At 45.4% G+C, this 12,916-nt stretch overlaps 1 protein-coding gene across 1 annotated transcript; it reads left to right on the forward strand.

The window, feature by feature from the left end:
* Nucleotides 1–1,799: 1,799 nt before the first annotated feature.
* On the forward strand, nt 1,800–12,446 carry ZNF514 (zinc finger protein 514). The gene is made up of 7 exons (XM_082744218.1): nt 1,800–1,836; nt 2,419–2,511; nt 3,971–4,045; nt 4,808–4,863; nt 8,593–8,719; nt 9,050–9,133; nt 11,054–12,446. The coding sequence occupies exons 2-7, from the start codon at nt 2,493–2,495 to the stop codon at nt 12,031–12,033; spliced, it is 1,341 nt and encodes a 446-aa protein (XP_082600344.1). The 5' UTR covers nt 1,800–1,836; nt 2,419–2,492; the 3' UTR covers nt 12,034–12,446.
* Nucleotides 12,447–12,916: the final 470 nt, after the last annotated feature.

Consider the following 12,916-nt stretch of genomic DNA (forward strand, 5'->3'; position numbering starts at 1 on the left):
CTCCATCTTCCATCGCAATAGAATGTTAGCCAGGCACATGTTTAAAGAGTACATTACTCTGCAGGTAGATGGGGCCAAGTGTTCTTATAAATAGGATGTAAGTGGATGTGGTGTATGGCTCCTTAGGACAGCCTTCCTTACAGGACAGCTGGAGTCAAGAGTACAAAAGAATTAACTATTGATCCTCATGACAAAAAAGAGATGGATCTCAAGGGCTTTATGCTGAGTGATAAAAGCCACTCTCAAAATGTTACATACTAGTGGTGCCTGGGTGGCTCAATGGGTTAAAGCCTCTGCCTTTGGCTCAGGTCATGATCCCAGGGTCCTGGGATCGAGCCCCAATTTGGGCTCTCTGCTCAGAGGGGAGCCTGCTTCCTCCTCTCTCTCTCTCTGCCTGCCTCTGCCTACTTGTGATCTCTGTCCGTCAAATATTTTTTTTTTTTAAAGCTACATACGACATAATCCTCTTTATATGGCATTCTGTAAAAGGCAAAACTATGGGTACAGAACAGTAGTCACACTGGGTTGGAATGGGAGAAATGTTATAAAGACTATAAAGGAGCAGCAAAAGGGAATGTTGGGGGCAGTGCACAAACTTACCGGGTTGCTGGAAACCAGAGCTACCCTAACAGTAGTTGACCTCCAGTGGCACATGAAAACACACTGGAAGAGTGTCTTGTTAACTTGTTAACAAACTTGTTAAGCTATTGATTAACTCTCTTGGGTAACATGTGCATTGTGACATAGGCCTCTGGATCAGGCTCTGTCCTGAATTTAAGAGGACGGATATTTCAGACACTGTAACAGGCCAATGCCAAAAGGCACACCAGGCACAGAGGGTGCTCCTCAAGATAATCTGAAGCAGTTCCATTTCTCCTAGTTGTGCTAGTCACAAATGAGATGACATTTTTTTTTTCTCATTTGTCCATCCCTTTCCTTTCTTGGTTGCAGAGCACAGAAGAGAACAAACTCCTGGGCCAAAACCAGGGTTCCCTGGCAGCACCCCCACGCCACCTGCTGGCCCCCTCCCCGCCCCAGAAGAAGAGGGCTTGCTTTTTGGGCACTTGCTATGCCATCCTGGCCATGTGTGCCACCGTGAGTGCTGGGAAAAAGTGACAGATTGAAAAGCAAGAGGGGAAAATGGTGGGTTTTGCCCTGACTTAATGGGTTGTCCCAGAACCCCTAGACAAGGTCTATAAACCACTCAGTCTTCACAAGTCCCCTCTCTGGCTAAGGACTGCCTCCTGAGAGCCATCGTTTAAATATTCAGACCATTTCTACATTTCTTTTAGAAATGATACTCGTTTCTGGAGCAGGAAGGAGTCCATATAATTTCTTCGTTGACCCTTCTCTGAACTCAGAGCTTGGAGAAGTGGGAGGAAGGCGGAGAGGCACGGGACGGCCTGTAGAATAGCAGTAAGTAACTAGCAATAAGCCAGCTGCATGTCCTGGGCACTCTGTAAGAGATATGCCTAGAGAGTCTCCTGTAAATCCTTACTCGGCAGATTCAGAGTAGGGCCAGGCTTCTCTTCTTAACAAATTTCCAATGGCTTCTGGTTGGACAGCCCCAAAACTGGCTATGGAGCCTAAAATGGAAGTTGCTCTCAGTTCCCAGCTGGTGGTGAGAGCCCGGGAAACCCTCTACCCTGGTCGGTGGCTAATAGTGCGGCTCCCAAAGGACTCCCGGCCCGCACCATCAGGACCATTCTCTCCCGCCCCCACGGCGCTGGCGCCACTCGCCCCGCCCCGCCCCGCCCCGCCCCGCCCCGCGGACCCGCCCCGGACGCTCGCTTGTTTGACCCCCGCGAGGCGGCTCATCTGCGCAGGCGCGGGACGGTCTGGGCTTAGGGGCTAGGGCTGGGGCCGGGAAGGGCTCTACTCTTTGTGGGATCTGTGACTTCGGGCGCGCGGGTTTATCGCGGGCACCGCGCCCCAGCCCGTGACAGAGTTGGGAGTGCTCTTCCGCCTGCCCGCCTGCCAGGGGCTCTGGGGGCCTAGAGCTAGGGGACAGAGTTGCAGGGCCGGTCCGTGTTCCTGTGAGTCTCTCTTCCGAATCCCTGCGGTCTTAGGGCCGCGGAGGCGCACTGACCCCCGAGGTCGCAGGCGTGGCTACGGACCTACCTCCTGGTGGTATAGTCGTCACTGTGGGTGTGGGTCTGCGAGGGAACTGGGTTCCGAAGCGTGGTCCTGAGAAAGGCGGCGGAGCGGCGCCAGTGCCCCCAGGCCGGGCTCGTGAGGGGTCTGAGAGCGCGCCTGAAAGCGGGGGAATGGCCCCTCCTCGGGCGGCAGAGCTCCGCGCCGGGGCGGCAGTCCGGGTTTGATATCCCTGCTCAGGGCCGTGCGGGTCGACTGGGCGTCACCGCGCGGAGTGGGAATGCCCGGTGTCACCCAGCGTACTCCCTGCTCCCTGAATCGTAGGGAGGACCGCAGGGCTGCGGCCGCAGAACAGAGATTTGGACCTAGTGAAAGGACGTCGCCCCTTAGACCCAGCTATGGACTCCACAGCATCAGGTTTGGCTCTCGAGGGTGCAGAGGGCCAGAAGCCCTTCTGGGGAGTTAGTAGTGGGCCGAGGAGGACGACGACTCTAGAAATAAGCCGGGGACTCCAGTGATGGGGCAGAGCCTGTAACTGTCTTCCCTGTGGCATTTCCTAATTTGCCAGGTCCAGGAGCATGAGGTCCCAGTATCCAGATAACATGGTAAAAGTGGAGGCGATGGCCACGGAAGTCTTCCCAAAGGCCAGAGGAGAGAGTATCGGGCGGGAGAGGATCTCTTCTGTGTGGGAGGGAGAGGGTGAACAATATAAAGCTGTGGGGGAGTAGCCCTTGGCCAGAGATCAGAGGGCAGTCGGGCCATTTAGAGCCTGCCTGCCCTTTCCTTTATTGCTTCATTGATAAGATTCCTCTAGCTCAACTGTACAAGATTAGCAGTGCACATGGGGGTGGGGGGGTCACCTTCTGTACCACTCTTTCACTAGTGTTTGGGAAGAGGCAATCTAGGTGACCCAGGCGGTTTTAAGCCATTCCTTTGTAAATTTAGAATCTACTGTCCTTCACCAAATGGCATTTTAATTAGACTTTTCTGTCTTCAGTGCCAATGCTCAAGGTCACAAGACTGGCCAACAGCAAAACTGGGCTGCATCTCTGGGACTACCACCCTCTCTGTATTCCTTTATGCCTTGTGTTCTGTAGACCATCAGCACAGGAATTATCTCGAAATTCCTTAGAAATCGCAGGCTCTCAGGCCCTACCCTACCTTCACTGAATCAGAGTCTGTTTAAGAAGATCCTCAAGAATCCATACACACATTCAAGTTTGAGAAGTGCTGACCTGTACTGTACCATGCTGCTTGCCACCCATGCTTTTATCGTTGTTGTTAGCTGTGACCACTTATCTGGTATAGTTGATTTTCAGGCTTTAAAAGCAGTAAGGGACAAAACCCTATCATAGAGGGACTTGCAAAGTATGGTTGCAGAGACCTAAGGATGCTTGGGAACTTGTCAGGAAGAACGGACCTTTGAGCTGGCTTCCCAAGGATGAGGGGAAGGTGTGACTTGCTTTCCCTTAGAGTCCCTATCCCTCTGTGGCCTTGCCCTGGGCCTTGTTTTGTATTCTTAACCTGTCTTATACCGCAGGCTAGATTTAAAGTTTCTTGGAAGTCTTCTCCACGTTTATATTGTGGATGCCCAATAAATAACTGTCCAGTGGAGTGGCCAAGCTATGGTGAAACCTAAGTTACCTGCAGCCTGCTGTGGCCTTTGGACATGAAGGGGGTGGGGAGTTTGTGCACTTCTTTCTCATGTGGAATAGTTAGAGGCTGCCACTCAGCTCCCTTTGAACCAGCTCTGTCCCCAGAACCAAGACACACGGACTCTTCAGGGATCTCTAGTGTGGGGAGTCTGGGAGCTGCAAAGGCCATGGGGTTAGTCTTCCTTATGGCTCCTTTTACCTTCCTAGTTCTCCCTTCTCAGGACCCTCCTCTTCCTCCAGAGAGATACCCAGGAGAAAAGGGAACAACCAGTTTATTCCTGAAAGCCAGGTCCCAGGTGAGTTGAGGTTTTCATTTTTTTCTCAAATGACTGAACTGCAGACGTCTTTGCCCCCTTTTCTCTGGAGCCCCTTTGTTCAATGCCAAGGGGAACTGACCCCAATTCCTGCTCTGTAGGAGCCTGAGCCCATCAAGGTGGATGCTGGCTTCCCTGGCCCTTTCCAGGGCCCTCTCCTCTCTGCTCTGTATGTACTCACTCAGATCCTTTGGTTTATTTCTGTCATGAGCACTGCAGTGAGTACCAAGTAATGTGAGAGAGCCCTGGCCTTGAAAGAATGTCACTACCACAGAAGGGAGAGGACTCTGGTACCTAGGATGCAGCCCCAGCCACAGTAAGGATATGCATGATTTAATGACAGATGGGAGTGTCACGGATAGGCCTTTCCTTCAAAGTTTAGTAAAAGGAAAAATCAGCCTGTGCTGGAGAGGCTGGGGGAAGGCTCATGGAGAAAAGAGGGACAAGGTTCTGAGGGTATAGACAGGTGGGGAAGCCATTTGAGTCTATGTCCCTGTTCAGATGTTATCTTCCTGGATTAGTGAGGAGATAGACTTAACGCACTACTTCCTTGCTGGAAGATGCACCTGACTTCTCTATGCATTGTTTTTGCCAACTGTAAAATGAAGATAGTAATCATGTTAATGATAAAGATGAAAGCCGTAATAGCCATTATGTACTGAGAACTAAATATGTATCAGGAACTATTCTACACAGTTTACTTGAACTAACTCATTTCATCTTTCAAACATTCTCATTTTGAAGAATGGCATCTAAGGCACAGAGAGGCAACTGAGAAAGCCAAGGCAGAGAGAGATAAGGTAACTTGTTTATGGTTATCTGGCTCATAAGGAAGGCATTCTAGTTTCAGATCTGGGTTGTCTGGCTGTGAGATCTTAACCACTCAGTAATGCAGCTAGCTCATATCATTGCTGCCATCTTCTGGCAAATGGTTACTGCTTAGTCCTTGTGAGCTGCAGTTGTGATGGGGGTAGAAGGGATAATGGTGACTGACTCCAGAAGTGCATTCAGGGTTGGCTACAGTGGTCCGGAGAACCAAGTGGAGGGCTGTGGATGCCAGACTGCATGGCTTCCTAGCATGGATGCCAAGGTGATACCATCTTGGTACTACCTAAATGATAGTTTCATGTATTCTAGCTTAATGATAGATATTGTGTTTAATTTTCTAGCAAATGGGGGAAATCCCAACCAGTATGTAAGTCTCACAAATAACTAGTAGTGTAATAGAGTTTAAACCTCTTTGGCCTTGATGTACCCATTCAGAGGTATATCAGAGAGCTTAATCTAATTATACCGTGGTGACAATGGCCTATAGATCTCAATGGCCCATAGTAACAAAGGTGTATTTCTTCTCTGTTACGTATCAGTAGTGGACTGGCTGTGACTGCTCCACACCCTCTTTGATCTGGGATTTAGGCTGAAGGATTAGTCCTCCTCTGGGATATGTTATGTGGCAGGGAGAAATGCAATGTCAGAGCCAGGAGATGGTTCTTCTGGCTTCTACCCAGGAAGGACATGTGTTGCTTCTACCCACAATCCATTGGCTAAAGCAAGTCATGTGGCCAAGCCTAATGTCAGTGAGATGGGAAATATAAGCCTCCCACAGTGAGGGGCACCAGGGGAGGGGCAGTGACTATTCTGAACAACTAATGAGTTTACCACTGTCTGTTTTCTTAAAAAAATTCACTCGCCTTCCTCCACACAAATTCCCTCCCCAAGAGATAACCCAAAAACTCCATTTAGTTACCTAGTAGGAACATCAAGATCAAAGTCCTGAATGGGGTGATGGCCTCAACATCAGGTCTGGATGTTTCTCCTCTGGATCTGGAGACCTATGAACTAAAAGGACAAACTGCCCAAAATCCATATATCCAATGTATAGTTGGATATTCATATATCCAACGTACTTAACCACAGTAAGAAACCCCTATTCAAAAGAGGGAAGCAAGGGAGAAGCGCAGCAGTCTCAGGTCCATAACCGTTAAGATATTCCACTTGGCAGACTTGGTGAGAACCAACAATGATCTTGGGACTGGGAAGTCTTTTGGTTCTGTCTGGGTTCTCTTCCCTGGGTGGAGCTCCTGAGTCCCATGTTTTCCTTAGCTCTTGGCTCTGCCCCACAAATTCCTTTTGCAGTATCCTCCTTGGTCACATAGGAGATGATACTGGAGAATAAACTCACTTGAGGGTTAGGCAGCTTTTTCATCCTGCCTGAGTAGGTTGATGGCCCAAGGATTTTTTCAAGTCCGGGACGTTCAGTGTAACTCTCAAAATGTAATCAGCTTTTAACGTATTAGCTTTCTGTTATTTCCATGTGTCAAGTTTTACCCATGGTTCTTTTTAAAATATACCCTTCTTTAGGCTTAATTGTGGAGCTTTGAGGGTTTTTCTTAGGACAGCCATTCTTTTAGGTAGTAAGCAGTTTGGTTGCCCTAAAGATATCCTAGGAGCCATCTGGAATTATTCAGATGTTTAAACAAAAGATTTGATTACCACACTCATAATTTGGTCCTTCCTTAGGTTGAGTTTTAATCATCCTTTGTCACTGCAAAAGCCTTATCTACATTGTCTCTGACCAGTTGGAAAGGAGAACTGGTTTAATCTCTTAACTCTCCAAGTCCTGGAATTTCAAGACACTTTCTTTTGCCTTCCATTTTTATTTTGTAAACTCACAAACTCTTAAGCTCATTTTTTTTCTTGTAATATTTTGTCAGATGCTGCCAGTAACAACCAGCTCACACTACTGATGTTCCGGCCTCTTCTTGTAACATCACAAGTTCATGCTTACATTGTTCATCTTTGCAGTTACTGCCGATAACAGTTTTAGCACACAGTTCACCATTAAATCATGTAGGTTGCTATCTTACCAGTAGGTTTCTTTACTACTGGCCCTGAAGCCAAAGTCAGATATTTTAGGCTTTTTGCTATGGCAGAACCCTACATTAAGTACTAGTTTCTTAATGAGCCGGTTTAGGCTAGTTATGTTGTAATAACAACAGCAAACTCTAAAAGACTTATACCAACAAAGGTTTATATCTTGCCTGCATTACCTGTTTTACATCCCATTTGTGAAAGCAGATTATTCGACTACCCCTGTGTTGTTGGGGCAGGGAACTCAATCCTGTAGGGAGAGCCAGTGATTATTTGAACAAATAAAATAATCTATCACAAGATGTTACTATAGCAGTGAGTTTTCCATATTTGACTATTTTGGACTGACTTTCATGTTAATGTAAAATTTTACTTTGACTTATTTTATGGAATCAATGCTAAATGGGATTTGATTTCTAAATATATTTTGGGAAAAGTAACAGGAATTTAACAGTCAGATGGGAGGTGTTCTGATTGTTGTTACAGAGGATGACAGGAGAGTCCTGACTGGGACCCACAGAATGGTTGTACCTTGTGGAGACCTGGGATTCAGTCTGTCAGTTTTGCACATTCAGGAATTGAATGAGTAGGGACAAAAAGTGATTAGGGTTTGGGGGAGAGGATTTGTGTTAATCAAACTCACAAAAGACTTACTGATTCGTTAAGGCCACTGGATATACTTTCACTGAACTGTGTGGTGGTGGTGATATAGTATTATAAATCCCCAATTATTTGATTTGGACTTAGTAAAAATTGTCTTTAAAATCATAGGCCACAAGTTTCAAAAATAGTTGGAGACTGTTGATACTAGTGCATCTGAGAATGCAAAACAGTGGCCTCTGGGTGGCACAGTTGGTTAAGTGTCCAACTATTGGTTTGGGCTCAGGTCATGATCTCGGGGTCTTGGGATGGTGCCCCATGTCAGGCTCCAAGCTCAGTGAGGAGTCTGCTGGAGTTTCTCTCTCCTCTCTCTGTGCCCCTCCCACACTCACTCATGCTCTCTCTCAAATAAGTAAATGCATCTTAAGAAAAAAGGAATGCAAAACATATTAGTCTGTTACTTCTAGTTGATTCTAATTAAATGCAACTATGTGGGAAATGGAAGAAATGAATTTCTTTTACCTTCCTTATGTAAGCAGACAGACTGTCTCTGTAGGCCTGAGATCTTGAGATCCTTATCCATATATATATATATATATTAAGCAGCGTGATACTGACAAGTCGGCATCAGTGGGTAGGATCCAAGTAGTAACAATAATACAATCCCTGGAGCAGCTTAAAATATTTTGGGGATGACAAGACCCAAAACTGGGTATTGGTGGGGCGCCTGGGTGGCTCAGTGGGTTAAAGCCTCTGCCTTCGGCTCAGGTCAAATCCCAAGATCAAGCCCTACATCAAGCTCTCTGCTCAGCGGGGAGCCTGCTAACCTCCCCCCACTATCTCTGCCTGCCTCTCTGCCTACTTATGATCTCTGTCTGTCAAATAAATAAAATCTAAAAAAATCCAAACAAACAAACAAAAACACTGGGCACTGGGATAGCTAGGAACTCTTGGAATCCCTTCTACATCCTAAGGTTTTACTCAGACATCCACTCACTCTTCTCCCTGGGGCTGCTAGTGTGTTCCCTTAGGGTACAAGAGTATTTTCTATGTTTCAGGATCTGATGACATTCGAGGATGTAGCTGTGGAATTCACCCAGTGGGAATGGGGACAGCTGGACCCTGCTCAAAAGGACCTATACAGGGTAGTGATGCTGGAGAACTTCAAGAACCTGGCCTCTCTGGGTGAGCTCAGCTCCTCCAAAGCCCAAAGCCTGCCTGTCAGGCCTGCCATCTCTATTTCATTGGTGTTTAAAAGCTTGGGGTTTCTAGGCCTGTTTGCTGAGTTTTGCCCTGTGATTATGGAATTAGGCATTTACATTGACCTTGGGGTCCTAATTCCTAGAAAAAGTTATGCTCCATATGAAGTTTCATGATTCTGCTCCCAATATTTCACAGTGCCTATTCTTTGGAGGCTTTCTATAACTACAGTCTGATCTCCCCCAGAGAGACCTAGAGCCAAAGCCTTTGCCTCTAACATACAGAGTCATGGTCCTTTTCCTTCTCTACCATCAGGGCTTCCAGTGGCTAAACCATATGTCATCTCCCAGTTGGAGAAAGGGAAAGAACCCTGTGTATTAGAGGGAGAAATCTCAACAGGTGAGTGAATGAGAACTAAGCAACATCACACATAATAAGGACCAGCCATGGGTGAGAAATTGCTCTGAACCCTTGCTCACGGGGGTCTCCTTTGAGAAGCTAAGACCACTTGTCAGGAGCTCTCCACTGCAGTATTTTGAATATTCTCGGGCTTTCTGGTGTCAGAAAGAAGAGATGCTCATTTTCTTCTCTAGTATTTATACTTTGGAACCCATCTCTGCCCACCCTTTCTGGGTTCTTGGTGCCACTCAGCATCACTAGATGTCATATGGAGATGTTGGATGGAATCAAAGGATTAACAGTTGTAAATGGCCAGGCCCTCCTTTGCCAGCAGGGTTAAGAGAGTTAGTGAAAGACCAAACAGTAGAGTAGCCTAGAAATTAAAGGGTTACAGGCAAGGACAGATGGTAGATGTCAAGAAGATCAAGGTAGAGACATTTCATGCTTGATCAAGCTGAGCTTCAACAGAGGTGGTTCCAGGAGCAAAAATTACTTCTTACTGTCTACTGATGTCACCTCTTTGAGACCACGTGTTCCTAGGTAACTTGAGAATACCTGATGAGCCTCACTTCTTGGAGCAGAATTCTGGACTCAAGCTCTTCTGCCTTCCATGTGTAACTAAGGCACAATGGAGGAAGGTGACAGTCTGTGCCAGTATCGATCTCAGGTAGAATTATAGCCCTGGGTCAGAGATAAATCTCAGGAAATAAGTGCTTATATCCTGGGAGCACAGGCTGGGCCTCATTAAAGGAGCCTAGAATAGAGATCAGGGAGTGAAGTTGCTAATCTCTGCTATATTCATATTTTCTTGATCTTTTTTTCCTTCTAGAATGGGAGCAAGGGTGTGACTTCTGGATCTAGTCTTGACAGTGCTCTACAAACATGGCTGTGTTTCAGAATCTCTCAGGGAGCCTGTTAAAGATCCAGATCTCCAGGGGCCACACGAGACCTACTGACTCAGAATATGGCTCCTGGGAGCACTGGAATCAGTAATCATCTACCTCTTCAGAAGTGTTACTATTATTACATTAGTTTTCTGTTATTGCTAGAACAAAGGAATACAAACTTAATGACTTTAAACACAAGTTTAGTTATAGTTCATAGGTCAGAAATCTGGCATGGATCTCACAAAAGATGTCAGGAGAGGTGTGTTCCTTTCTGGAGTCACTAGGGGAGATTCTGTTTTCTGTCATTTGAGTTGCTGGCAGAACCAATTCTTGGAGTTGTGAAATTGAGATCCCTGTTTTCTCGCTGGCTGTCAACTGAGAAATACTTCCAGCTTCTAGAGACTGCTACATTCCTTGGCTCATGGTGCCCTTACTCCATCTTCAAAGCCAGAAATGGTGGGCTGAGTCATTCTCACAGATCTCTCTGACCCAGCCAGGAAATGTTCTCTGATTTTAATTAAGGACTTATGTGATTAGATTGGGCCCATCTGAATAATCCAGGATAATCTCCCCATCTAAAGGTTTGGGCCCTTAATCATAGCTGCAAAGTCCTTTTTGCCATGTAAGACAACACATTTACAAGTTCTTGGGATTAGAGCATGGATGTCTTTGGGGGAGAATTATTTTGCCTGTCACAATTATATACTATAATATATTACTGAGGTGCTGAGGGGACTTTGTGGAGGACATCTTCCTACCCTCTTCTCGTCTTTATGTTAGATTTACCTTGTACTGGAATCCAAATGATTTTTTTTTAGATTTTCCTAATCTCCATTCAGTAATTTATCACCTCTTGATAACTCCAAAACCTTCTTCAGATATATACTATACTTGAAAGAAACTGTACACATCTCAGGTATTATTTTAAAGCTTCATTACCTTACATCCATTATAGGACTTTACTTCCTCTGGGCACATGGAACAGTTAATATGAGAATGTCTTGTCTTTTTTCTTTTTTTCCCCTCCTCTCAGACTGGGAGAAAAGGCCTAAAGCCAAAGAATCCATACTGAATCAGGGAATTTCTAAAGAAGAATTACTCCAGATAGCATCAGTGGAAAAATACATCAGAGATGAATTCTGCTTCTGCAAACTGAAAGCAACCTGTGGTTGTGATGACCAATTAGAAATACAACCAAAAATCCAGGCGAGACATCTGAAAGGAATGCCAGTCTCTCACAAATCTACCACCCTTAAGATAGATCATGAACAGAGTGAATTTGGGAGAAGTTTAGACCTAAGATCAGTCCTTGTTAACCAACGCAGTGTTCCTATAGAAGGAGCCTATAAATGTGACACAGAATTCAGACAGACTTCAGGGAGAAATAACTCCCAGAGAAGCCATCCAGGAAAGAAACCTTGTAAATGTAATGAATGTGGGAAGTCTTTCCATTTCCAGTCAGAGCTGAGGCGCCATCAGAGATGTCACACTGGAGAAAAGCCCTATGAATGCAGTGAATGTGGAAGAGCCTTTGGTCATATTTCATCCCTTATTAAACATCAGAGAACTCATACTGGAGAAAAGCCCTATGAATGCAGTGAATGTGGGAGAGCCTTCAGCCAAAGTTCATCTCTTGTTTTACATTACAGATTTCATACTGGGGAGAAACCCTACAAATGTAATGAATGTGGAAGAGCCTTTGGTCATACTTCATCTCTTATTAAACATCAGAGAACTCACACTGGAGAAAAGCCCTATGAATGCAGGGAATGCGGGAGAACCTTCAGCCAGAGTTCATCTCTCATCGTACATTACAGATTTCATACTGGAGAGAAACCTTACAAATGTAATAAATGTGGGCGAGCCTTCAGCCAGAGTTCATCTCTCACTCAACATTACAGATTTCATACTGGAGAGAAACCTTACAAATGTAATGAATGTGGGAGAGCCTTTGCTCATACTGCATCCCTTATTAAACATCAGAAAAGTCATGCTGGAAAAAAAGCTATATGAATTCAGTCAATGTAGGAAGGCTTTCAGCTGGAGCCCACAGAGTTTTCACATGACACACCCTGGAGAGAGATCCTGTATGTGTAATGTATGTGGGAAGACTTGGTTGGAAGACCTGTCTTACTCAACATCAGACTGTACACGCTAAAGAAAGGCTCTTTCGATGTCAAGAGAGAAGGTGGGCTTTCTGTCACACCTCGCCCTTTTATCAAACACCAGAGGATCCATATTAGTGAGAAACCAAGTAGATGTGATCGATTTGGAGAGGCTTTTGTCAGAGGACACATATTATTCAACAGCAGACAGTTTCTACTGGCAAGAAGCCTTATCAATGCACTGTGTGTGGCACAGCCTTCAGTCACATACTATTCAGAAACTAAGTAAGTAAGTAAATAAATAAATATCAGATAACTCAAGTGTGGTAAAAGCAATCTGTGATACTTCTCTTACTAAGCACCAAGAACACTTAGAAAAGTCTTTGAAAGCAATAAAGGTGGGAGGGCCTTTTAGAGCTCATCTCTCAATAAACATCAGAGAATTTATTTTTGAGAAAAACACTATGGAAATAGTGAATGTTGGAGAATCTTCAGCCATACCTCTTTCTTTTGCAAAAATCATTGAACTTACCCTGCTAGTTAGAAACCTGGGAATAGAATGCATGCGGAAAAGCCTTTGGCCAATGTTCCACCCATTTTGCACATCAGAGAATGTGTACTGGAGTGACTTTTTGAATTTGGTGAAACTGGGAAAACCCACTAGTATAGTTCAGGCCTCAGCATACATTAAGGCTTTACTCCAATGAGAAACCCTGGGAACTTAATGAATGTGGGAAAAGTTCCTTTCAGGCTTGAGATTCATAAAGCAAGAGCTGAAAGGTATCTGAGTG

The sequence above is a fragment of the Mustela nivalis genome (assembly GCF_964662115.1).
Source record: "Mustela nivalis genome assembly, chromosome: 8".
Classification (NCBI taxonomy): domain Eukaryota; kingdom Metazoa; phylum Chordata; class Mammalia; order Carnivora; family Mustelidae; genus Mustela; species Mustela nivalis.

Coding starts and splice junctions, on each gene's coding strand:
- ZNF514 (XM_082744218.1), top strand. Junction 8,720..9,049: donor CAAGAACCTGGCCTCTCTGG/GTGAGCTCAGCT, acceptor CTCTACCATCAG/GGCTTCCAGTGGCTAAACCA. Junction 9,134..11,053: donor AGAGGGAGAAATCTCAACAG/GTGAGTGAATGA, acceptor CCCTCCTCTCAG/ACTGGGAGAAAAGGCCTAAA.